A 27997-nucleotide genomic window follows, 5' to 3' on the forward strand; every position below is an offset into this window, starting at 1 on the left:
TGTAAAACTTTAGGAACAAAAAACTTATGTTAGGGGAAGGTAAATACAAGCACAAAAATAAATAAAATCTTTAAAAATATTATACAATGTATTTTTTCCAATTAAAAACTTAACTAATTACAGCATGTATAAACAAAACCAGAAAAGGTATTTACAACAATTACAATTATTTTTAACGACATTAAAGTGCTACGAATACAAAAAACATAACAATTAATTAAAAATACAGGGTTATTTATATATAAGACCAGGTTGTGCCAACCGTCGAACGAATCACAGCCAACTATAAACGAACACAACATTTACTACAAACTAACATTAATTTTATTCACTGGTAGAAATATTTTTTTTACAAATTAAGTGTGTGTTATTTAAACTACCCACGCAATTCTCCCCACCCTCTCGCAGGTGGTGGTGGTGGTGGCGGGCATGGAGAACCCCCCGACGCCCCCGATGACGCTGACCCCCTGGCCAGCCCCCTGGGGGTCAGGAGGCGGCGCCGATCAGTCGGGATCGTATTTGCAGTCGATCCTCAGCAGCATAAAGACGGCCAGGAAGGTGACAACAGCGAGGAGGAGCTCCACTGAGGCCAGGACCAGAAGGTCGTTTTCTTCGTCCGAAGGGTTGACTTCGTTTATGCAGATGTTGTCTTGGTAGCAGGTGAGGATTTTGGTGGATTTCAGCATGAGAATGGCGAGGAAAGAGCACGCCGTGGCCCAGAGGATTGTTAAAGGGATGGCGATTTTCACCGAAGGGCCGAGGAAGCGGAAGTGCGAGCCTGGCATGCATGACGAGGAGCGGTAGCCGCTGAAGCCCTTCGTGGTGTGGATGCTGGCAGCTGGAATGAGAATAATACAATTATTTAGTTGTTTCTGCCGTTTATACGAGCCAAAAAAATAAAAAAAACAAGTTTTTTTCTTAATATTTGATTTTTATTTTCTTAATTAGAGCCAAACTATTCGAAAAAGTTGACCTATTTTTACCAATACGTATGCAAAATGATCCGGGGAATCGATTGGCACCGAGAAAATTGCCAAATTCCCAATAGTTTTTTAGTTATGAATTTTTTTAAATTTTACCAATTTTTGCATTTAGCAGCAATTTGCTCGAAAACTATTAGTCGGAGAACAATAATTTTTTTTGAAAAAAATAGATAATATAAAGAGCTTTCCAACGATAATACACTTTATGGGGTTATCTCTAATAGTTCCGGAGCTATTGCTCGACAAATGTTCCGGGTACCGAAAATCGACCAAAATCGCGACAAAAATTGAAAAAACCAAACATCAGAAAATCGAACATATGGACGTTTTGTGGACTTTTAACAACTTTTGTGGGTTGTTAAAAGTCCACTTAGAAGTCCATAAAAAATAACTACAGTGAGTTTAAAAAAAATTTTTTTTCACCTCTTTGAAGGTAAGTGTTATTTTATTACTCAGAAAATTTTAGCAAAAAAATTGAAAATTTTAAATCTCGTGAAAAGTTGCTATAATACAGAAAATGAGCCGCTGAATTCAATGGAACAAACCGCATTGCTCTACAACTTTTAGTTTTTGAGTTTTAAATTTTTTAATGAATTACCCGGCGCATCCACCAATTTTAAAATTAAAATATATTTTTTAAAACTTTTCGAGTAAGCTAGTGTTGTGAAAAGGCTGGTATTCTAAGCACTTTGAGCAGCAGAATTTACTGCAACAAACGGTTTTGCTCTACGACTTTTAGTTTTCGAGTTATGAATTTTTTTGTTGAATAAAATTTTCTACTATAAGAAATACCTATCTTAATTTTTAGCAAAAAATTTTTAAACTTTAGTTTTCGTTGAATGTTGGTATAATACAGAAAATGAGCCGCTGAATTCAATGAAACAAACCGCATTGCTCTACGACTTTTAGTTTTCGAGTTATGAATGTTTTTGTTGAATAAAATTTTCTACTATAAGAAATACCTATCTTAATTTTTAGCAAAAAATTTTTAAACTTTAGATCTCGTTAAATGATGGTATAATACAGAAAATGAACCGCTGAATTCAATGGAACAAACCGCATTGCTCTACAACTTTTAGTTTTTGAGTTTTGAATTTTTAATGAATAACCCGGCGCATCCACCAATTTTAAAATTAACATATTTTTTTTAAAACTTCTCGAGCAAGCTAGTGTTGTGAAAAAGCTGGTATTCTAAGCAATTTATGCAGCAGAATTTACTGCAACACACGGTTTTGCTCTACGACTTTTAATTTTCGAGTTATGAATTTTTTTGTTGAATAAAATTTTTCACCATGGCTACCCTAATTGTAAGCAAAATATTTAAAATTTTTAATTTTTGTAAAAAATTGATATAATATGTAAAATTAGCCGAGAAATTGATACATGAGCATCAGATATTTGGCGAAAAAAATCCTCCTTGTCCAATAAATCCCACTTTCAGTCCCCAACAACCTGCGCCATTTCTCCCTATCTCACCAATTTATGACCATCCTCTAATGTTCTTATTATAATGAAATAAGGCCTCTCGCTGTTATCTTCCCTTTTCTGGTTTATTTTCCGTCCGTTCCGATTTGTAATTCACCCGCCTTTCGACCTCGACTTAATCGAATCAACGGATAAAAGTCCGAACTACTAATTTGTTAAAAATCCCAGTCGTTTATTTTCGCTTTTTTTTGGGTGTCTTAATATTTTTTACTTAAAAATGAACAAGTTGTAGGAATACAGAACCAGTATGTAAATTTGAAGTTTGCTCGAGTAAGAGATTAAAATGCAGCGAGTGTTTCTAGGTTCAATATTTTAGGTCAGGTCATGTGCTATAAAACGTTTTCATATTTTATCATTTCTTGAGCTTTCAGCGCTGTAATTGCCGATTTAATTGATTTTTTGCCCAATTTATAAATAACGAGATACTCACTATGCCAACAAATGGCCAAACTTCTAACATGATTGTATCCAACAAAGTTGGAGCTATTACAGCAAAATATTGCATTAAGTAGAGTTTGCCTGCACTGCAATGAACGCTAATGCCAAACTTTGCTGTTACCAGTTAAACCAATTTGGAAAGCTGACGAGTTTTTTGTAAATTAAGACCAAAGTATCACATTTTCTCCTATTGTTTTCATTTTTGGAGCTTTTTTTTGTTAAAAACAAACAACAAATCACCACATCTAGCCCAAAATACATAGTTTTGCATTTTTTTTATCAAATGAACAGAACAGTCAGCAAGTTACGTTTAACGTAACGAGTTGTTTAACGCATTTTGGTGGATGCGCCGGGATAGAGAAATTTCTTTGCTTTTCTCTAATTTTTTTGCAGTTTTTTGTGTCTAAAATTATTTTTAGTGTTTCTATGCTTGCATCTGCTTAGAATTGTTTCAAAAAAAATTAAAAATTTTAATAAACATTTCTCAAAGTTGTTCTAAGCTTAAACTTGTTTAATTTTTTTTTAATTCTCTAGTTTTTTTTATTTTTTTAGTTATAGTCTGCATTTTTATCCAAAAATAATTTTTTTTGAGTGATTTGAATACGATATTTTGACCATCCTTTAGTACCTTTTGGTGGATGCGCCGGGACAAACAAATTTGTTTCGTTTACCTTTGTAATTTTTTTATTATTTTGTATTCAAAATTTTTAGAATCTGTATTTTTGGTTCAATTTTAATATTTATATATTTATATATTTATATATTTATATATTTATATATTTATATATTTATATATTTATATATTTATATATTATATATTTATTCAAAAATATAATATAGTACATTTACACACATTGAAACATTTTGGTGGATGCGCCGGGAAAGAGAAATTTCTTTGCTATTTTTTAATTTTTTTGCAGTTTTTCGTGTCTAAAATTATTTTTAGTGTCTCTATGCTTGCATCTGCTAGGAATTATTCTAAAAAAAAATTTTAATAAACATTTTTCAAAGTTGTACTCTCTAACCTTAAATTTTTTAATTTTTTAAAATTTTTTAATTTGTTTTTTTTTTTGTTTTTTTAGTTGTAATCTGCATTTTCATCCAAAAATATAATATAGTACATTTACACACATTGAAATGTTTTGGTGGATGCGCCGGGAAAGAGAAATTTCTTTGCTTTTCTTAATTTTTTTTTGCAGTTTTTTGTGTCTAAAATTATTTTTAGTGTCTCTGTGCTTGCATCTGCTTGGAATTATTCCAAAAAAATTGAAAATTTTAATAAACATTTTTCAAAGTTGTACTCTAACCTTAAATTTTTTAATTTTTTTATATTTTTTAATTTGTTTTTTTTTGTTTTTTTAGTTGTAATCTGCATTTTTATCCAAAAATAATGTTTTTTGAGTGATTTGAATAGGATATTTTGAGCATCGTTTAGCACCTTTTGGTGGATGCGCCGGGATAGGCAAATTTGTTTTGTTAACCTTTGTAATTTTTTTGTTATTTTGTATTTAAAATTTTTAGAATCTGTATTTTTGGTTCAATTTTAATATTTATATATTTATCCAAAAATATAATTTATACATTTATACACAATGAAATATTTTGGTGGATGCGCCGGGAAAGAGAAATTTCTTTGCTTTTCTCTAATTTTTTTTTGCAGTTTTTCGTGTCTAAAATTATTTTTAGTGTCTTTGTGCTTGCATCTGCTTGGAATTATTCCAAAAAAATTAAAAATTTTAATAAACATTTCTCAAAGTTGTACTCCCTAAGCTTAAACTTTGTTTATTTTTTTTTATTTTCTAATTTGTTTTTTTCTGTTTTTTAAATCTGCATCTTTTTCAAAAATAATTTTTTTTGAGTGATTTGAATAAGATATTTTGAGCATCGTTTAGCACCTTTTGGTGGATGCGCCGGGATAGACAAATTTGTTTCGTTAACATTTGTAATTTTTTTATTATTTTGTATTCAAAATTTTTTGGAATTTGTATTTTTGGTTCAATTTTGATATTTATGTATTTATATATTTTATATTTATCCAAAAATATAATATAGTACATTTACACACATTGAAACATTTTGGTGGATGCGCCGGGAAAGAGAAATTTCTTTGCTATTCTCTAATTTTTTTGCAGTTTTTCGTGTCTAAAATTATTTTTAGTGTCTCTATGCTTGCATCTGTTAGGAATTATTCTAAAAAAAAAATTTTAATAAACATTTTTCAAAGTTGTACTCTCTAACCTTAAATTTTTTAATTTTTTTAAATTTTTTAATTTGTTTTTTTTCGTTTTTTTAGTTGTAATCTGCATTTTTATCCAAAAATAATGTTTTTTGAGTAATTTGAATAGGATATTTTGAGCATCGTTTAGCACCTTTTGGTGGATGCGCCGGGATAGGCAAATTTGTTTCGTTAACCTTTGTAATTTTTTTGTTATTTTGTATTTAAAATTTTTAGAATCTGTATTTTTGGTTCAATTTTAATATTTATATATTTATATATTTATCCAAAAATATAATATAGTACATTTACACACATTGAAATATTTTGGTGGATGCGCTGGAAAAAAAAATTTCTTTGCTTTTCTTAATTTTTTTTTGCAGTTTTTTGTGTCTAAAATTATTTTTAGTGCCTCTGTGCTTGCATCTGCTTGGAATTATTCCAAAAAAATTGAAAATTTTTATAAACATTTTTCAAAGTTGTACTCTCTAACATTAAATTTTTTAATTTTTTAAAATTTTTTAATTTGTTTTTTTTTTGTTTTTTTAGTTGTAATCTGCATTTTTATCCAAAAATAATGTTTTTTGAGTGATTTGAATAGGATATTTGGAGCATCGTTTAGCACCTTTTGGTGGATGCGCCGGGATAGGCAAATTTGTTTTGTTAACCTTTGTAATTTTTTTGTTATTTTGTATTTAAAACTTTTAGAATCTGTATTTTTGGTTCAATTTTAATATTTATATATTTATATATTTATCCAAAAATATAAAATAGTACATTTACACACATTGAAATATTTTGGTGGATGCGCTGGAAAAAAAAAATTCTTTGCTTTTCTTAATTTTTTTTTGCAGTTTTTTGTATCTAAAATTATTTTTAGTGTCTCTGTGCTTGCATCTGCTTGGAATTATTCCAAAAAAATTGAAAATTTTAATAAACATTTCTCAAAGTTGTACTCCCTAAGCTTAAACTTTGTTTATTTTTTTTATTTTCTAATTTGTTTTTTTGTGTTTTTTAAATCTGCATCTTTTTCAAAAATAATTTTTTTTGAGTGATTTGAATAAGATATTTTGAGCATCGTTTAGCACCTTTTGGTGGATGCGCCGGGATAGACAAATTTGTTTCGTTAACATTTGTAATTTTTTTATTATTTTGTATTCAAAATTTTTTGAAATCTGTATTTTTTGATCAATTTTGATATTTATCCAAAAATATAATATAGTACATTTACACACACATTGAAACATTTTGGTGGATGCGCCGGGAAAGAGAAAATTTTTTTGCTTTTTATAATTTTCTTGCAGTTTTTTTGTATCTAAAATTATTTTTAGTGTCTCTGTGCTTGCATCTGTTTGAAATTATTTATAAAAAATAAGTTATATTATTTATAATTTATTCAATTATATTATAATTTTTTAACAGAAACTTAAGATTTTGAGCTAGAATTTGAGATAAATATAAATCTTTGATTAAGCTATAACATTAACTTAAGTATTCAGATAAAAGAAATGATTTTATCAAAACCAAGTTTTATCAATTTGGGAATAAGATTTAAAATTCTAGGCTACATTTTGAGATAAATAAGGTATAATAACTTTAAGCAAAATAATTTTTGTGTGTTTTTCCTCCATGTAGTGTATTTTTAAAGACTCTAAAAAACTGAGTTTTTCTCAGAAAAAAGTCACGTTCGCGTCCACAAAATAAACTCGCGTTTCCTTTCAAAGTACAAATTCTTCGATGGCAACAATCAGATACAAAGCCGATGTCACCTATTGAAATTCAGATCTCCCCGAATTTCTAATTGTATCTTCCCGGCCTGAAGCCTGAGCTTAAATAACAACACAAACAAACTTTTCTCGTCGCTGTTCCAAGTCTTGTTAACTTTGAACTCATTAAACTGCTAGTTAAATTAATAGCTCCGGTTAATGGAGTGTTGGCAAAACATTGAGATTTATAAGTTAATTGTATCATGACGTGATATGAAACACGGATCGTAATTAAGTTTTTTTTTCGACATGGGATCAAAAATTTTGTTTAGAATTCATTATGTGCCCAATTGTTGTACGTTTCCTTGTTGGAGCGTAATTAAGACAGCGAGTCGGCATTTGATGAAATTCTCTCAACTGGAAAATGAGTTAGTGAGGACGTGAAGAGGAGAATTCAAATGTGTGTGTCAAAAATAATTAGATTTTTTGCATTAATTTCACACAATGTTGGACGACATTTTCCTGCAATCGTAAATATACATTTCCGGAAAATCAATAAAATACAACGGCAGTTTCAAAGTTTGGGGAGATTGTCAATATTTTTACATTTGAAGTACACGAGCTCACTCAATCGGAGAAAATGCCACCGGTTCGTTCAGCAATATTCCTTTTTTTGTGAAAATTATTAAAGTTGAATTTGTGAGATTCTAATTTAAACAAAGCTGAAAATAATTGCCATTTAAAAAGCTATTACGTAAACAAAATTAACTTTTATTAACAAAGCGAACTCTCTTGTTTGTTATGATTTTGTTTTACCTTTTTACATAAACTAGTAGAGGGTTTTGAAACATTTGTGCAACCCGGCGCATCCACCAAAATGTTTCGTTGTGTGTAAATGTGCAATATCATTTTTTTGTATGAGTATGAGCATCAAAATTGAATAAAAAAGTAAAGAAAAAATAAAAAAAATAAAAAGGTTACGCTTTTAACGAAACTAATGTGTCTATCCCGGCGCATCCACCAAAAGGTGCTAAAGATTGCTCGAAATATCCTAATCAAATCACTCAAAAAAATTATTTTTGAACAAAAATGCAGATTACAATTAAAGTTTTCTTCTGAAATTTCTATCCCAATACTTTGGTTCTGGAAACTTTTATTTTTGTGTGAAAATATTACAACTTAATGATAAAAAATTATAAAACTTAGTTTTTTATAATATCATTTCTATTATCTCAAAACTTAAGTTCTAAAAACTTATTTCGTTTTTTTAAGACATTGCAATTTTATCTTAAGATTAAAGTAATTAAAATAATTATTACTATTTTCTCTATATTTAAGTTCAGCTAATCTACATTGTTGTGACAAAGTATTTAAGATATTACGGTCTATCTTTAAGATTAAGTCCACACTTAAGTTCTAGAATTATATAATGATATCTCAAGATATAGAAACTTAATTTTAAGATACTTATTTGTCTCAAAATATAGCTTACAATGTTATATTTCTATTTCAAAACGTGAAAACTTAGTTTTTTCCTAAAATTATTTCCTCTATCTCAATACTTATGTTTTTGAAACTTTTATTTTTGTGTGAAAATATTACAACTTAATGATAAAAATTGATAAAATTTAGTTTTTTTCCAATATCGTTTCTATTATCTCGGAATTTAAGTACTTAAGTTTTAGAAACTTATTTTGTTTTTTCAAGATATTGCAACTTAATCTTAAGATTAAACTAATTAAAATAATTATTACTATTTTCTCTATATTTAAGTTCAGGTAATCTACACTGTTGTCACAAGGTATTCAAGATATTACAGCCTATCTTCAAGATTAAGTTTATGCTTAAGTTCTAGAATTCTATAATGGTGTCTCAAGATATAGAAACTTAATTTTAAGATGCTTATTTCTCTCAAAATATAGCTCAGGATCTTATACTCGTATTTCTATTTCAAAAGGTAAAAACTTAGTTTTTCTCTGAAGTTATTTTTTCTACCCTAATACTTAAATTCTGGAAACTTTTATTTTTATGTGAAAATATTACAACTTAATGGTAAAAATTGATAAAACTTAGTTTTTTTCCAATATCGTTTCTATTATCTCGGAATTTAAGTACTTAAGTTTTAGAAACTTATTTTGTTTTTTCAAGATATTGCAACTTAATCTTAAGATTAAACTAACTAAAATAATTATTACTATTTTCTCTATATTTAAGTTCAGGTAATCTACACTGTTGCCACAAGGTATTCAAGATATTACAGCCTATCTTCAAGATTAAGTTTATGCTTAAGTTCTAGAATTCTATAATGGTGTCTCAAGATATAGAAACTTAATTTTAAGATGCTTATTTCTCTCAAAATATAGCTCAGGATCTTATATTTCTATTTCAAAAGGTAAAAACTTAGTTTTTCTCTGAAATTATTTTTTCTACCCTAATACTTAAATTCTGGAAACTTTTATTTTTGTGTGAAAATATTACAACTTAATGGTAAAAATTGATAAAACTTAGTTTTTTTCCAATATCGTTTCTATTATCACGAAATTTAAGTACTTAAGTTTTAGAAACGTACTTTGTTTTTCAAGATATTACAACTTAATGTTAAGATCAAACTAATTAAAATAATAATTATTATTATTTTTGTATTTAAGTTCAGGTAATCTACACTGTTGTCTCAAGGTATTTAAGATATTACAGCCTATCTTCAAGATTAAGTTTATGCTAAGTTCTAGAATTCTATAATGGTGTCTCAAGATATAGAAACTTAATTTTAAGAAACTTATTTGTCTCAAAATATAGCTTACTATGTTATATTTCTATTTTAGAATCTCAATATTTAAGTTCTGGAAACTTTTATTTTTGTGTGAAAGTATTACAACTTAATGATAAAAAATGATAAAACTTTGTTTTTTCAATTTATTTTTTATAAGCTCAAAACTTACGTACTTGAGTTTTAGAAACTTATTTTCTTTTTTCAAGATATTGCAACTTAATCTTAAGATTAAACTAATAAAAATAATAATTATTACTTCCTCTATATTTAAGTTCAGGTAATCTACACTGTTGTCACAAGGTATTTAAAATATAACAGCCTATCCTCAAAATTAAGTCTATACTTAAGTTCTAGAAGATATAGGTATAGAAACTTAATTTTAAGATACTTATTTGTCTCAAAATTAAGCTCACAATATTATATTTCTGTTTCAAAACGTGAAAACTTAGTTTTTTCCAATATTATTTCTATTATCTTAAAACTTAAGAACTTATTTTGTTTTTTCAATATATAGCTTAGGATCTTGAACTTCTGTTTAAAAACTGTAAAACTCAGTATTTCTCTGAAATTATTTTTTCTAGCCCAATACTTAATTAAGTTCTGGTAACTTATATTTTTCCGAAAAAAATTGCAACTTAATTTTAAGATACTTATAACTTCTGATGACCTATATTGAGGTCAAGTAGCTTAATCTTAAGACATTTATTTATTTCAAACTTAAAATCTTTAGTTTTTCTTTAAAAATTTAATTAAACGTTTTTTATTATATTTAATCTTATTTCTAAAAAATTCAGTCATTGCCAGAACTTATATAAGAGCATAAAACTTTAGTTATTTTTAAAATGTATTATATTACTTATTATTTAATTAAGTTCTGGGTTTTATTTCAAGAGGAGATTTAAAAATTTAATCGTTTTAAAAAGCTCAGAGATTTTGTGTGATCTTAAAGATCCTGTTTTATAAATTCACAAAAATTAACAAATCTTTTGTAGATTTAGAAATGTAATCTCAAGATTCTAGTGTCCGACTGCATTAATCCCTTAAAAGTCGCAACGAGTAAAACTTTTCATTTGTCACGAGATTAGCGCACTTTATAGCTCCTATTAATTGAAATGTCAATAAACCGGCTTTTGTTCGGCTTTTCATCAATTGATTAAAACTAAATTTAACAATAAATGAAAAGAAAAATAGAGAAAATTTTTAATTAAAATCCATGTCAGGAACACAAACTAAATTCACCATTAATTTAGCAGGAAAATAGATACATTTTTTAATTGAATTTTCCGTCTGGTCCATTCTTCGCTTGCAGTGGCATTAAATTATGTTTGCCGTGAAAAACCGTGAAAGCGGCCGATTTTTTCCATTTTCTTACGCTCACCCGCTTTTGTTCTCTCCCAAAGATAACAATCTTCCGTTTGTTTCTCACAAAGGAGTTCGATAAATTATCGAAAAAAAAACTTTACCTGCAGCTAGAATCGTCGCTCCTCCTGCGGGAATCCCCAAGCCCAGATTCATCGTCCCTTTCTCTTCGATGAAAGCCACCGTTCCAATGACTAAAAACGAGATGCCACAGACGATCTACAAACGACAGCTTGTTAATTACAAAGACTTGGGCTTGGAAAAATATTTGCATGTTTAATTACAACGCGGTGAATGAATAATCCGCTGGCGAGGAGGAAAAGGTCGTGTTGGTTTTAAGGGAAAAGTTGTGGTATTTTTATTTCGAGTCGAGAGTCGTAAAAACGTCAATATTGCTTGCGCGATCGTGGAAAATTATACGAATGGAGAGATACGTTTTAATTACGATTTTTGGAAATTAAACATTTACAGTTCAGTTAATGATTTTGGTGCAGTTTGGTTTGCTGATACTGAATAGTGTGGGAAATTTTAATTAATTAATGACTAAAGCGAGAGGTTTTATCAGTTTGTAAATAAAACAAAGCGTTTTCAACTCAACCATACGTTGTATTTTTCGATATGTTTGTGATTTTTTTATTATTATTGTTATTCTTATTATTATTTATTTGTTGTATTATCTTGTGATAAAGAAAACATTAAAAAAGTCGCTAGCTTCTAAAAATAATTATGTAAAATTCAAAAATTTTAATAATTGTAATTTTAGGTCTAGCAAAAATTTTTTTAGGCGTTTTTTTTTAACATAATGATTTTAATTATAAGGAATGGTCGAAAATTTCTGAAAAAATCACATACGTGTAGAAAAGTATTACATATTTTAATTTAAATAAATTTTTAATTGTCACACAACAGATAGTTTTTAAGAAAATTTATATTTAAACAAAATTCTTAAATTTTGAAACACATTTTAACTATTTTTTTAATACTTCTGGTAATTTCTACGGACTTCTAAAAGTTAGGATACGAAACGTCGTACAAATAAAACGTTCCTGTCCTTGATAGTTCCGTTAATGTCGCCAGAGGCGCACTCGTTCCATTACCGTCTGTTTTCAGAGCAATAAATTTATAAAAATTGTTGTAATTAAATAATGGTTAGCACAAGGCGAATAAAAACATACAGGCAGATAGAGCATCAAATTCTCAATAATCGAAGATAAAAATAGTGCGAAAATTATATCTTAAACTATATTTAAAAAAATTTCAAAGTTTTACCAATTTGCACTCTGCCCCATATTTTTCAAAACGCTGCGAATACGGTTACAGATACAAGAAAAATGTTCAGAGGAAAGTTGTAGAGAATTAAATTTCCTTTAAAAAAGTCCGGAAGACCATATCCGTATCTCCAACCATTTAGGCCCCAAAGTCATTCAAAGACGCTCAAGCGATGGATTTCCTTCATTTTGCCGGTGGTCAAATATTGGAAAATTAATTTGTACCTAAACCGTTGAAGATAGACATATCGTGTCGCGGACTTTTTTGTAGAAAATTTAATTCTCTACAACCTCGTCCCTTTCACTTTTTTGTATCTCCAACCGTATTCGCTGCGTTTACAAAAAAACGCAATAATTCTAAGCGATAATTTTTTGAGCACCGTCGCCTATTTATCAAAACGCTGCGAATACGGTTGAAGATACAAACAATTGTAAAAAACGACGTTGTAGGGAATTAAATTTGCTACAAAAAAGTCCGCGACACCATATTTCTATCTTCAACGGTTTGGGTATAAATTCACTTTCCCATACTTGACCACCGGCAAAATGGTGGAAATCCGTGACTTGAGCATCTTTGAACGTCTCCAAAGCCTAAACCGTTGGAGATACAATTATGGTCTCGCTGACTTTTTTAAAGGAAATTTAATTCTCTACAACTTTCTTTTGAACATTTTTTTTTGTATCTTTAACCGTATTCGCAGCGTTTTGAAAAATACGTGTCGAAGCGCAAATTTTCAATTTTAAATCATTTTTTCAGATGTTTTTTATAAAAATTTCAGCTGTCAGTTTCTGTCAGTCTATTAAGAGTGCAAAACTCAACATGTCTGCATTTTTTTCCAAGTAATTGGTCAATTGGTTGAATTTAAATTAATTTAAAACGATTTGGCACCGAGACAGTATAACGCTCAAGCGCCCTCATCTTCATCCTGTCGTACTATTTCGTCGGGTTCACAAAATCCTAAAATCTTGTCGCCTAACTTATAGTTCTCCGTAATAATTTCAAAAAAAAATTAATAATAGCAGTTTTGAGAACTTGAAATATATTTTAATTAATTATTTTGAGACACAATATTAAATAATTCTCATTCGAAAAATTGTCCGAAAGTGACTTGTAAAGATATTGATCTGCAACTTCACCCACATTTGAAATAGCTATTGAACCCAACACAATTGTTTATTTTTGTCATATTTTGCTGCGATTCAATAAAATGTGCCCGAATCCACTCAATTCTCCGTTCCTCCTTGAGACATCTTTCCCCCAAATCCCACAACATAAAACACACCCAACCTGTAATACTCTTAAGCGAAAAACCATCGCAAACGGATAATATTCCAAGGCCGAACGTGTGTCTGGCGTTTTATCGGCCTCCGAAGGAGCCACCGACTCCTTAAGCCTCGAGAGCCCCACCTGAAACAAATCAGAATTTAATAAAAAGTCACATAAATTAACCGCGCTGCAAAAACGCAATTAACGCGACCCTCTGAATTAATTCAATTACCGTTTTTCCAAATCTAATACTGAAAGCTTTTCAGTGTTGGGTCGGATTGCCTCTTTGGAGAATTGTTGCTTTTCCACACATTGGAGCCGAATTTTAAATTTTAAATTTTTCAGTCAGGAAGTTTTTGGAAAAATTCGATTTGTGCTGATTTTCGCAACAAAGTTGGAAGATGGAGTTAAGCCATAATGGGCAATCTGCTCATCGTGTAATTGCATTTTCTGCAAACGATATTATTCGAGTCTGCGTTCTGTTCTAATTTTGTTGTTGTTTTCTCGTAAAATGGAGCTTGGGGACGGATTATCTCTCGAATAAAAATCAACGAGACTGCGTTAATTACTGTACCAAACAACTGAAAATAAGTGTTCGGAGACCGGCTAGAGCCGTAACAAAGCCTCCCAAAAATGATAAAAGCAAACGGAAATAAAACAACTAAATTAGAAACCGTTCTCGTGTTCGAAAGATACATTTCCGATACGTTCAAGCTTTGTTTTTCCAACTCCTCACTTTCAAGTGTGCCATTTGCTTTTATTTGTCTTCGATTTTTAATTCACTTTTATTGTGTGCTCTCGCTGTGTCAAAGCTGAGATTTCAGGCAAATCAAATGTTTCAATTATTTTTTCAGGACGGGGTTTTAATGAAAATTTTCTATTGTTGGGCGCGCTACGAGCGTTTCACTAATTTTAACGTCGATTTCAGGTCACTGCAGGTGAACATTTTTCGTGTTTTAGTTCCACGTTCGAAAGAGTTTTGGTATGTTTTTGTAAATGGAACGCTCAAACTTTTATTGCATTTTTAGACGTAGATTTTAATTTAATTTTTAGTTTTTGAAAAAAATTTATTTTTTTTACAACAACACGTTTTATTTAAAAATTTATTACACAAAAACTGAGAATCGTGGAACAGTAGGACTTTCACCACTTTATAGGGAAAAGTTCAAACTTAAATCTGCTCCAATTGTTTAGCGCAATACAATTAGAAACATAAAAAAATTAAAAAGTTTGTTAAAAGTTGAATAACTTGAAAAAATTAAATGGAACACCCTATTTTTTGTTCTTGCGTCTCAAAGATTATTAAATTGTCTAGCTAAAAACATAAAGTTTCAAATGTGTAAAGTTAATAACTAAAAAGATATTTCACTTTAAAAGATAATTTCTACAACAATGCACACTATTCTTGAGCATTGTTGTTACCATAGTAACCATACCATAACCATAGCAACTCCACCCCAGACCACTTGATGGTGTTGATACGGCAATTAAAAATTCGCCAAAAATATTAAAACTTTAGTTATTTTACTGTAATAAATGACAAATAATGGCCTAAGGGCAACATTAAGTTGTTATTAGCAGAAAATTTCACTTTTCGACGACTGAAATAATAGTTAGTAATTTTTTTAATGTTTAATGTTAAATATCTTTTGAATAATCAGCAAAAGACACTTAACTGTTAATGTTTTTAGAGAGACAATTTAAAGGTCTTTTAGATGCAAAAATAAAAAATTGGGTGTTTCATTTAAAATTTTGAAGTTATTCAACTTGCAAAAAACCTCTTCATTTTTTATCTTCTTGATTGCAGTAAGCTAATAAAAATTATAATTCCTTCAAGTTTGAACATCCATTTTAAAGTGGTGAAAGTACTACTTTTCTGTGATTCCTAGTTTTTATGTCATGATGTTTTTAAAAAAGCGTGTTTTTGTCACAAAAATCAAGTTATTTCAAATACCAAGCAAAATCGATCAATACAAGTTTAGATTAAAATCATCAGTATTAAAAGTTACGTCCAAAAATGCAATAAAATTTAAGGTGTTTTATTTGAAAAAACATAACATTAGTCTACGGATATCTAAAACTAAGGATTTGAAACGACGTACAAATAAAACGTTCCCGTTCTCGATAGTTCCGTTAATGTCGCCAGAGGCGTAGTTGTTCCATTACCGTCTAAGTTTTCGGAGCAATAAATTTATAAAAATCGTTGTAATTAAATAACGGTTAGCACAAAGCGAATGAAAAAAATACAGGCAGATAGAGCATCAAATTCTCAATAATAGGCGATAAAACTAGTGCAAAAATTATATCTTAAACTATATTTAAAAAAATTTCAAAGTTTTACCAATTTGCACTCTGCCCCATATTTTTCAAAACGCTGCGAATACGGTTACAGATACAAGAAAAATGTTTAGAGGAAAGTTGTAGAGAATTAAATTTCCTTTAAAAAAGTCCGCGAGACCATATCCCTATCTTCAACCATTTAGGCCCCAAAGTCATTCAAAAACGCTCAAGTGTCGGATTTCCTTTATTTTGGCGGTGGTCAAGTATTGGAAAATGAATTTATACCTAAACTGTTGAAGATAGACATATCGTGTCGCCGACTTTTTTGTAGAAAATTTAATTTTCTACAACCTCGTTTCTTTCACTTTTTTGTATCTTCAACCGTATTCGCTGCGTTTGCAAAAAGAACGCAGTAATTCTAAGCGATAATTTTTTTGGGCACCGTCGCCTATTTATTAAAACGCTGCGAATACGGTTTAAGACACAAAAAAGTGTAAGGTACGACATTGTAGAGAATTAAATTTGCTACAAAAAAGTCCGCGACACCAAATTTCTATCTTCAATGGTTTGGGTATAAATTCACTTTCTCATACTTGACCACCGGCAAAATGACGCAAATCAGTCGCTTGAGCATCTTTGAACGTTTTTAGGGCCTAAACCGTTGAAGATGAAGACATGGTCTTGCTGACTTTTTTAAAGGAAATTTAATTCTCTACAACTTTCTCCTGAACATTTTTCTCGTATCTTTAACCGTATTCGCGGCGTTTTGAAAAAAACGGGACGAAGCGCAAATTTTAAATCTTAAATAATTTTTTTCTCATGTTTCTTATGAAAATTTTAGTCGTCAGTTTTTCTCAGTCTGTTGAGAATGCAAAGCTCAACATTTCTGCATTTTTTCCAAGTAATTAGTGAACTGGTTGAATTTCAATTAATTTAAAACGATTTGATTCACGATTTGTGGCGCCCTCATTTTTCCACTGCTGTACTACATCTTTGGGTGCGATTTTGTGTCTCGTTTCGCCTCCTAACTTATGAGTGTTTATTAATTCTTGAAACACCCTGTACTTCTGAAATCGAATTAGCGACTTTTTCTGGAATCAGGTCATGACAATACGGTTTCAACTCGACTTTGTTAACATCATTACTTAATAATCCCTTTAATAACCCGGAAAGTTACGACTCAAGTCTCCAACTTGAGTATTAAGTTTAATCTCTGGTAATTAAATGCGACGCTTTTTAACTTTCCGGAAGTGTGCAATAACCGTTTGCTACGTACACATAATTTCAATGATAGCATTATTTCTTTGCTAATTGTTGGCTATCATCAGTTGATTAGACGATTCTAGGGAGGGTCACGGCTGTGCTATCTCGTAATTAGATCACCGTATATGGAATTGAGGCAAATAATTAATTTGCTTCCGTGCTGTATTTGTAATGGAAATGTAGCACCGGACATGTGCTCTATTATTTAATGAATTACTCGGTTTTTGTTTAATTCGGGATCAAGTTAGCGAATTTCGCCCGAAAGCCCTGTTTACAAAGAACTGCTCAAAGAGATGTTATCGATCAGTTTCGTGTTGCGGTGCCCAGACACTTCATTAGAGTGCCACTTTGAAGGTGCACTAATTAAATTTTGACTCCAAGTAATGCGACTCAAATCCAAAACACTTTTTATTCCATTACAGAGCGGCAAACAGACAACAACAGCAAATTTCGAAACATCCCAGAAGACAGATCAGGAACCGATCCAACCAGTTGTCAAAACACTTCTCTTTATTGCTTAAAATCACACTTGTTGTAATAATTTGTAATAAATTTGAGTTTCTTACTTTACTTACCCCATAATTTGGAATTTTGAAATTGTGTGAAATATTCGCTGCCAATTTTTTTGACAATGTTTCGCGGGTAAACAGATTCTGAAATATTCACAAGTTCCGAACGGTTCTTATTGGAGATGCATGAGGTTCGCCACAAAGGGATTTTTTTACGAAACTAATTTCATTCCGTGTATTGAATAAATTTGATACGAGATGTACGAATATGAGAATAGGAGTTTTAATCTGATTTTTGAGGCTTCGGGTGAAAGCGAACGCTTCAGGCTCGAATATTTCGGAATTTATTTCGCAAATCGATAAATAATTACAAGAGTGTAAAAAATTAATTATTTTATTTTGTTATTAATTTGCTTAACAAAAGGCAACTCCTGGTTTAAATCGTCTAGAATCTGAACATTAATTGATGTGAACAAGATGTAAACTTTTAAAGTTTTTTGCTAAAAATTAAGATAGGCAATATCTATAGTGAAAAATTTTATTCAAAAAAAAAAATTCATAACTCGAAAACTAAAAGTCGTAGAGCAATGCGGTTTGTTCCATTGAATTCAGCGGCTCATTTTCTGTATTATACCAACTTTTCACGAAATTTAAAATTTTCAATTTTGTTGCTCAAATTTCCTGAGTAAAATAACACATCTTCAAAAAGGTGAAAAAAAAATTTTTTTTTAAACTAACTCCAGAAAAATTTATGAACTTCTACATGTCTTAACAACCCACAAAAGTTGTTAAAAGTCCACAAAAAGTCCAAATGTTCGATTTTTTGATGATTGAGTTTTTCAATTTTCGTCGCAGTTTTTGTCGGTTTTTGGTACCCGGAACATTTCTCGAACAATAGCTCCGGAACTATTAGAGACAACCCCATGGAGTGTATTATCGTTGGAAAGATCTTTAAATTATCTATTGTTTTCAAAAAAAAATATTGTTCTCCGACTAATAGTTTTCGAGCAAATTGGAGACAAATGCAAAATTTGGTAAAATTTTAAAAAATTCATAACTAAAAAACTATTGGGAATTTGGCAATTTTCTCGATGCCAATTGATTCCCCGGATCATTTCGCATAGGTATGGATTAAAATAGTTCCACTTTTTAGAATAGTTTAGCCGTAAATGAGAAAATAAAAAAAATTAAAAAAAAAATTAACACCCCCCCCTTAGAAATCGGTCAATTTTTAAAGTGTCTCAAAAACAAATAAAACCGATTTTATCTTATAGATTTTAATGTGCTCTTTCCGATCTAAAAAAGCGTTTTCTCCTAGCTCTTTTAGTTTGGCCGTAATCGGCGTTTAAAAATTGAAAATTTTTTTTCGAGATATTGCCTCCAGTCCTATGCCATTTTGTAGAGTTTTTTATTCCGGTTGTCCTCCATTTTTTCGTTTCTCGATAACTCTAATAGTTTCGACGTAATTGGCGATTGAAAATTGCAAAAAAGTGAAAATGGAATCATTTTTTGTGTTTTTCTCGGAAACTGTAAGACTTAGAGCAACGAACAAAAAAACATCTGATAGCGCTTAATTTTAGCTATTTTTTCGTCCAAACCCGGAGCCGCTCCGGGCAACGGTTCCGGCTACAGAGGCGATCAAAGTTTTTCACTAAAAAAATTTATAAAAAAAAAACTAAAAGTCGTAGAGCAATGCGGTTTGTTCCATTGAATTCAGCGGCTCATTTTCTGTATTATACCAACTTTTCACGAGATTTAAAATTTTGAATTTTTTTGCTCAAATTTCCTGAGTAATTAATACACTTAACCTTCAAAAAGGTGAAAAATTTTTTTTATTAAACTCACTCCAGTAAACTTTTATGGACTTCTACATGTCTTAACAACCCACAAAAGTTGTTAAAAGTGCACAAAAAGTCTATATGTCGATTTTTTGAAGTTTGATTTTTTCAATTTTTGTCGCGATTTTGGCCGATTTCGGGTACCCGGAACATTTCTCGCGCAATAGTTCCGGAACGGTTAGAGATAAGCCCATAAAGTGTATTATCGTTGAAAAGCTCTTTAAATTATCTATTTTTTTCAAAAAAAATTATTGTTCTCCGACTAATAGTTTTCGAGAAAAGTGCAAATAAAAGCAAAAATTGGTCAAATTTTAAAAAATTTATAACTAAAAAACTATTAAGAATTTGGCAGTTTTCTCGATGCCAATCGATTCCCTGAATCATTTTGCATAGGCACAGATGAAAATAGTTCCACTTTTCCGAATAGCTTAGCCGTAATTGAAAAAAAAAAAAAAAAAAAAGTTAACAGTTGTTTCTAAAAATAATCTCAATTTTCAGTTTCAACAATGTAAACTTTGCTTTGTGCTTGTTTTCGTTCCGAATTCCCTTTTAATTTTCTAGTGTCTGGTCCCAATCTTTTATATTGAATAAGACTGTCCACTCCTCACAAACATCAGCGTTCATTTCTCAACCTCTCTACCGAAAAATTGCTCCATCCCAAGCTCGTTTCAGGTCGCTACACCCTAATGTTTCAGTCGAGCCATGTTTTCAACACGTGTCTCATCAATATGTAATATCTTCATTATCCCCAAAGTCAATGCACGAATAATTGCCCTCCCGTCATTTAAAAGCTCAGCTGTTCTTATTATTCCCAGTCCGAATTTAATCCAATTAGCGGAGCGTTTTTAGTGCACTATCGATTTGTTATTTTTAAATCAAACTTCTAATTCCCCCATTCGGAATATTCAAGTCTCAAGATGCCGTAATCTCTAGTTTGCAAACTTTTCTATGGATTAATATTTCAAATAACCTGGAGTTTCAGCTCATGGCTTTGAGATACGTATGCTGAGCTAAATTTTACGCTTCAACTAACCGCAATATTATCGATTTCGGAGGTGAATGGAGTTAAACTTGCAACAAATGGAGTTGTCGAATGTATTTTTTCTGGTTATTTCAAAAATCGATTCTGAAACAGTGGGCGTAAAGTAACAAAAGTCGCTCGCTAAACAGCCATCTGGCGTAGAAATAATTGTGCAAACAGTGCCAAAATAATCCCAATCTAAACTCCTAAATCTCGCGCTTGACGGTAAATAATTACACAGTTCCGGTGAAAAATTTCCTGGAGGTGAATTGCTTCTCGAAATGTCGAGAATTTACAAGAGTTAATAGCAGGTGTGACATCGCAGAAGATGGATATCCCGGTTTCCACCAAAGGGAAATATTAGATTCGCTTTTAATTAAAAGAAATTGAGCGCCGGCACTAATTAGATTTTTCGCCAATCATTTAAATTCGAACAATTGTGGATGTTGCAAAAGCCGGGAGTAGTCCGAAAAATGAGAGATGATGACGATAAAAGTTATAGCGGTTTTATTGACGGGCATTTCATTGCAAAAAATTCGACAGCGAGTTATAACTGCTGATTCCAGTTAAATATTCACTGTTCCTTGGGGACCGTGTGGTAATCCTGAAGCAGTAAATTAAAGTGGGTTAAACTGGAATTATTCACTTCTGGAACTAGTTTTGTTATTTCGGACGCGTTATTCAGACTTATAGAGGTCAGAAGCTTGCTCATATTTTATTCAGGTTTTCAAAAACAAAGATCAAAAGGCGAGGTAATAACAGTTTTTAAGATTGTGAAGACTTTAATAAATGAGGCAAGATAAGCTTAAGATTCTCTTAGGTTTCGTAAAATTAATAATAATAAACTGAAAAAACAGCATTTTTTTTGTAACATGTCATGTTAGTGTAGTGAATATTTGAGATACGAGCATTTTTTGGTCAATTTTTGGTACCCGGAACATTTATGAAGCATAACTTCGGAACTATCAAAGAAAACCCCATGAAGTTGGAAAGCTCTTTAAATTATCTATTTTTTTCAAAAAAAAATTATTGTTCTCCGACTAATAATTTTCGAGCAAATTGGAGACAAATGCAAAATTTGGTAAGATTTTAAAAAATTCATAACTAAAAAATTATTGGGAATTTGGCAATTTTCTTGATGCCAATCGAATCCCCGGATCATTTTGCATAGGTATGAATCACAATAGTTCCACTTTTTAGAATAGTTTAGCCGTAATTGAGAAAATAAGAAAAATTAAAAAAATGTTAGCACAATTTTATTGAACAAAAAAATTCATAACTCAAAAACTAGAAGTCGTAGAGCAAAACGGTTTGTTTCAGTAAATTCAACGTCTTATTTTCTGTATTATATCAATTTTTTACAAGATTTAAAATTTTGATTTTTTTTGCTAAAATTTCCTGATACCTTCAAGAAAGTGAAAAAAATTTTTTTTAAACTCGTTCTATTATAGTTTTTTTTTGACTTATATACGCCCTTACATTCCTCTAGAGTTGTTAAAAGGCCACAAAAAGTCCATTTGATCGATTTTTTTATGTTTGATTTTTCCAATTTTTGTCGCGATTTTGGTCAATTTTCGGTACCCGGAACATTTATCAAGTGATAACTACGGAGCTGTTAAAGATAACCCCCTGAAGTGTATTATCGTTGGAAAGCCCTTTAAATTATCTATCTATTTCAAAAATACCATTGTTTTTCGACTAACAGTTTTCGAGAAAATTGCACATAAAAGCAAAAATTAGTAAAATTTTAAAAACTTTATAACTAAAAAACTATTGGGAATTTGGCGCTTTTCTTGATTCCAATCGATTCCCCGGATCATTTTGCATAGATATGAATCAAAATAGTTCCACTTTTTAAAATAGTTTAGCCGTAAATGAGAAAATAAAAAAATTAAAAAAAAGTTAACACCCCCCACTTAGAAATCGGTCAATTTTTAAAGTGTCTCAAAATTAAATAAAACCAATTTTATCTTATAGATTTTGATGTGCTCTTTCCGATCTAAAAAAGCGTTTTCTCCTAGCTCTTTTAGTTTGGCCGTAATCGGCGTTTGAAAATTGAAAAAATTTTTGCGAGATAACGCCTTCAGTCCTATGTCATTTTGTAGAGTTTTTTATTCCGGTTATCCTCCATTTTTCCGTTTCTCGATAACTCTAATAGTTTCGCCGTAATTGGCGGTTGAAAATTGAAAAAACGTGAAAATGGAAACATTTTTTTGCGTTTTTCTCGGAAACTGTAAGACTTAGAGCAACGAACAGAAAACCATCTGATAGCGCTTAATTTTAGCTATTTTTTCGTCTAAACCCGGAGCCGCTCCGGGCAACGGTTCCGGCTACAGAGGCGATCAAAGTTTTTTACTAAAAAAATTCATAAAAGAAAAACTAAAAGTTGTAGAGCAATGCGGTTTATTCAATTGAATTCTACGGCTCATTTTACATAATATATCAATTTTTCACAAAAATAAAAAATTAAAATTTTTTTGCCTAAATTTAGCATAGCCATTATTTATGTTGAACAGTTTTATTCAACAAAAAAATTCATAACTGAAAAACTAAAAGTCGTCGAGCAATGCTGTTTGTTCTATTGGATTCAGCGGTTCATTTTCTGTATTAAACCAACTTTTCACGAGATTTACAATTTTTGATTTTTTTGCTAAAATTTTCTCAGTAAAAAATACACTTAACTTCAAAGAGGCGAAAAAAAAATTTTTTTTTTAAACTCACTCCAGTAAATTTTTATGGACTTCTAAATGTCTTAACAACCCACAAAAGTTTTTAAAAGTCTACAAAAAGTCCATATGTTCGATTTTTTTATGTTTGATTTTTTCAATTTTCGTCGCAATTTTTGTCGATTTTGGGTACCCGGAACATTTCTCGAGCAATAGCTCCGGAACTGTTATAGATAGCCCCATGAAGTGTGTTATCGTTGGAAAGCTCTTTAAATTATCTATCTTTTTCAAAAAAAATAATTGTTCTTCGACTAACAGTTTTCGAGAAAATTGGACATAAAAGCAAAAATTAGTAAAATTTTTAAAAATTTATAACTAAAAAACTATTGGGAATTTGGCAATTTTTTCGGTGTCAATCGATTCCTCGGATCATTTTGCATAGGTATGCATTAATATAGTTCCACTTTTTTGAATAGTTTAGCCGTAATTGAGGAAATAAAAAAAAAATTAAAAAATGTGAACAAACCATCTATATTTATTTTAAAGTGATCCTGAGAAACAATTTTGAGGCAAATGTAAATAATATATGCAATAAATATGATTGTAAACTGTTTAACACTGAAGACTATTTATTCATAAATCCCGTTAAAACTCCGCCACCTTTCCCCTTCCTCCTGTAGCAACCAAACGAGCCGCGTTTTATCGATACTCGAACTTCGTTCATTGCTGTGAAAAAACTCCGGTGTCATCCAAGTGTCAAATAACGAAAATGGAACAAAACCCCATTGACACTGCCATTTTATCCGAAAGCGAGACTGAATCCCACCCTAAGAAAACCACCCCTCGGCGACGACGCCGTCGCAAAAAGAAACTTTTCACCCCCGACTTCAACATACCAGGAGTCCACAAAATCGTCCTCCCTGACTTGACCCAGGAAGCCATCGGTTGTGTGGCCGGTGACCACGTCACCGCCGAAAAACCCTGGCTAAGCGTGGACAAAGACCTGATCCTCGAACACTTGGAGAACTTCCCCGAAGAGTCGGAATTTCTACCGCTGAGACCCCAACTCTTGGAGTTCCCCAGGGATGAGGTCCTTATGGGCTACATCCCGGATGAGTCACGGGATTTCGACGAGTTTTACATTTGTGTGACCGAAGATGCAACGGTTGCGGTCAACGAGATTGTGGAAAAACTGGCGAAGCTCCAGGAGGAGCGGCTCCGGAACGCCATCCATCGCAAGGTGAAGCGTTGGAAGCCCTTGGGGTCCGACAAGGAGATTGAGGAAGGGCGGGTTAAGGACCACCGGGCCTTGATCGAGGTCGAGATCGAGTCAAAATACCCGATCTTGCCCTTCAAAGTCCATTTCCGACTCACCAAAGCCCAGGACTTGAGGGACGGTTACATGGAGTTGCGCCCTTCGGACGAAAGCCAGGCCACGATTATCAAGCGCCGGGTGGACGCCTTCGTCCAGGTGGCCCCCGACACGGTCCCCAACCAGGCACAAACAATTTGCACCTACCCCAAAAACTCCTACACCCAGTACGAGTACGAAGTACCGGAAATCGAAGTACCACCACTTGGGGACCTCCCCCGAAACCTCGACTCCTTCTGCGACATTCTCCAGGTCAATGGATGCATCGATTTGTATTCAAACGACTACGAAAACCTAGTCCTTAACCCCAAAATGACCGTCAGGATCACTGTTCCCGGAGCCACCGAATATTTCTGCTTCATCGACATGAACCTCTGTGGCAATAAAATGGTCTCGTGTTTGGAGTGGCACCCGATGTGGTCGGGCTGTATGGTCGCCTCCTACGTCGACACCGCCGCCCCCATGTACCTCAAAACGAAGCTAACCACCGACGAGGTCCTCAAAGCGGTGCACGACTCCAACCCGGTACTTTTCTGGAGTTTCAACGACGATCTCAAACCCAAATTGATCTTGGAAACGCCCCGTCCCGTGTATTCCGTCTCCTGTTGCCCCTACAACGCCAACTTGATCATTGGCGGGTGCGTCAACGGCCAGGTGCTCCTGTGGGACATCACCAACAAGTTGACAATGGTGGAGGAGGAGGAAATTCTGACCGTGGAACAACAGAAGTACCGCGAGAACATGTTCTCGCTGATGAGCTGGATGAGGAACATCTTCGACGTGACCTTGGTGCGGCCCACGGCCGTCTCGGACCTCAAACACTCACATAGAGGGTGCGTGACGGCGGTGGCGTGGCTCTCGCCCTTCCACCACACCTCCAAAACGGGCAAAATCGAGGAGATCGAGAGCGATTCCCTCTCGCTTGAGTTTATCACAGCTGGGGAGGACGGCACTGTGATGATTTGGGACTTGCTGAGGAAACCTACAGTGGAACCTGGCGGTTTCAAGGCCGTCCGGAAGCTACGCAGGTTGAAGAAGAAACCAAGTGCCCTCCTCACCATGGAATCACCCTTCAAAATCCTCCACCTCAACTTGAAACCCGTCTACAAGATTAACCTAACGAACCCGATGCAGAATAACCGCCTTATCGGCGTTTCCACAATGTATGCGAATTTTTTCCGCACCACGTTCGACTGTGTCAATCGGGAACAGCGCAAAAATGTCAAACTGGCCGATAGGTTGGTGTTTCGCCCAGTGATTAACTTCTACGGGGCTGATCCGCGCAAAACCTTCTATGTTGGGAGTCTAGAAGGGGGGTTCGTGCAAGGGGTTTGGGAGGGGCAGGAGTTTGACTCGGGGGAGGTTGTCAATTTTGAAAATTGTCAATTTGTCAATGGGGGGACGGTCCATGACGGGCCCATCGTCTCGATTGACTACTCCCCTCTGAACGACACAGTCCTGACAGTTGGTGGTTCAATTTTCGCCCTTTGGAGGGAGAGTTTCCAAAATCGGCCCATCCTTTGGCGCAAGTCCAAGTCGATTTACACCAACGGGTCATGGTACAGGTTCGAGCAAGCGTCCATTAAGTTGGTACGCATGGATGGGTACATGGAGAGTTGGAGTCTCTTCAACCAGAGCAAAACGCCAATCGAGCAAAAACTAATGTCAAATGGAGCAGTCACTCTTTGTAACACTCATCCGAGAAAAATCAAGACAAACGTGTTCGCGCTTTGCGACTACCGAGGCTCCATCAGACTGTTCTACAAGCAGCACTTAAGTCCACTGATAATTAAGGCGAAGGAGGAGTACATGAGTGAGTTCCTGACACGTGAGATCGAACGCAAGAAAAAATTCCTCGATTGGCAGAACAAATGGAACTTGAGACACTTGAGCAAGGAGCAAGTGGTGGAAAAGCCACCTGAAGCCGCACCTCCTGAAACCACCGAAACCAAGAAGAAGGAAGAGAGGAAGAAAATTGCCAAAATCAGTCCGGGACAGCGGTACCTGGAGCTAGTCCAGGAGCAGCACCGCGTCAACGAGCAGCAAAGGATCAAGAGCATCATCCTCATGAAGAAGCAACTGGACACTGAAGACTTGCTGAAGAAGCGGGAGCCGCTCCGGAAGCTCGAGGAGGAGAACGAGGTGAAGAAGCGCAAACAGAAGAAGAAGCTCAAAGAGTCGGACAAGATCTTTAAAGATACAGTGGCGATGTTGTTTCCGGATGTTGTTAAAGAGAAGCCGGCGCCGCCTCCGGACCCGTACGAGGATTGCTACAGTGAGGAGCACAAGAAGGTTCATTTTGATGGTTTCAAGGAGGTTGCGAGCGAAGCAATGAATTACGTGGAGGAGAATCCGTTCAGTTATGATTTTAGTTGGGGGATGGTTTTGAAAACGGGGAGGGAGAGGCGGAAGAAGTTGGATGATGGGGGGGAGAGGGATGGGCATAGGAGGCGGTGGGCCTTGGTTAAGGATGAGAAGGCGAGGTTGGCGGCGGTGGCGGCGGCGATACAACAGGAGGTGGCGAGCAGTATGGTGGATACGATTAGTATTGTGTCGAGTATGTCAAATGTTACCAATTTTTAAACTTTTTTAATAAATAAAAATAAATATAAATTTTGTCAGTTTTTTATTTTTTTTATTTTCTCATTTACGGCTAAACTATTCTAAAAAGTGGAACTATTTTGATTCATTCCTATGCAAAATGATCCGGGGAATCGATTGGAATCAAGAAAATTGCTAAATTCCCAATAGTTTTTTAGTTATAAATTTTTTTAAATTTTACCAAATTTTGCATTTGGCTCTAATTTGCTCCAAAACTATTAGTCGGAGAACAATAATTTTTTTTGAAAAAAGTAGATAATTTAAAGAGCTTTCCAGCGATAATACACTTCATGGGGTTATCTCTAATAGTTCCGGAGTTATTGCTCGATAAATGTTCCGGGTACCCGAAATCGGCCAAAATCGCGACAAAAATTGAAAAAATCAAACATAAAAAAATCGAACAAATAGACTTGTAACAACTCTAGTGGATTGTTAAGTCATCTAAAAGTCAATAAAACTTTGCTGAAGTGAGTTTAAAAAAATATATTTCATCACAAAAATGATTAGGTTTTTTCAAGCCACAGTTTCGCTTCGAACCAATCAAAATTAAATTTCCATCTGGAACCCATATTTCGTGCATCTTATCTCGCTTTACAAGCCACCTGTGTATTACCCCAATAATTCCTCCCCGACATTTGCGCCAAAACCCCACGTAATTACTCAAGAAAATTCATAAAAACTTTCTAAAGCTTCAATCCCCGGTGAAAAATTGCCTTTTCTGTCGCTTCAAAGGTAATACATACCACTTCGGTCTCTTCCATTCCGCTCGAGCAAATATGTGCTTGATTTCTTATCACACAAAAACACCACTTAAATATTTACAAAGTGATGGAACATGCGAACCGATCGCAATTTCATTAGAGGGAAGCTCGCTGGCTGTGCTTTCGCCGGGAGATGGACGCACACTACAGGTTGGAGCTTGGAGCAGAGAGGATTTGCTGGCAGACACAATGCTC

At 33.0% G+C, this 27997-nt stretch overlaps 2 protein-coding genes across 3 annotated transcripts; one reads left to right on the forward strand and one right to left on the reverse strand.

Moving 5' to 3' along the window:
• Window positions 1–112: 112 nt before the first annotated feature.
• Window positions 113–27955, reverse strand: LOC103314469 (uncharacterized). Of its 2 annotated transcripts, XM_064358041.1 has the most exons (5): window positions 17610–17736; window positions 17252–17550; window positions 13513–13632; window positions 11061–11175; window positions 113–838 (listed from the first exon to the last, which is right to left on the reverse strand). In XM_064358041.1, exons 3-5 carry the CDS (start codon window positions 13537–13539, stop codon window positions 504–506), a joined length of 477 nt encoding a protein of 158 aa, XP_064214111.1. In that variant the 5' UTR covers window positions 13540–13632; window positions 17252–17550; window positions 17610–17736; the 3' UTR covers window positions 113–503. The 2 variants fall into 2 exon arrangements, with proteins under 2 accessions (XP_064214111.1, XP_015840245.1); XM_015984759.2 differs by lacking the exons at window positions 17252–17550; window positions 17610–17736 and adding an exon at window positions 27785–27955 and having other exon boundaries at window positions 114–838.
• mmm (missing minor mitochondria) lies at window positions 23657–27042 on the forward strand. The gene has a single exon (XM_963985.3). It carries the CDS (start codon window positions 23838–23840, stop codon window positions 27021–27023), a length of 3186 nt encoding a protein of 1061 aa, XP_969078.1. The 5' UTR covers window positions 23657–23837; the 3' UTR covers window positions 27024–27042.
• Window positions 27956–27997: the final 42 nt, after the last annotated feature.

Source organism: Tribolium castaneum, chromosome 7 (genome assembly GCF_031307605.1).
Source record: "Tribolium castaneum strain GA2 chromosome 7, icTriCast1.1, whole genome shotgun sequence".
Classification (NCBI taxonomy): Eukaryota; Metazoa; Arthropoda; class Insecta; order Coleoptera; family Tenebrionidae; genus Tribolium; species Tribolium castaneum.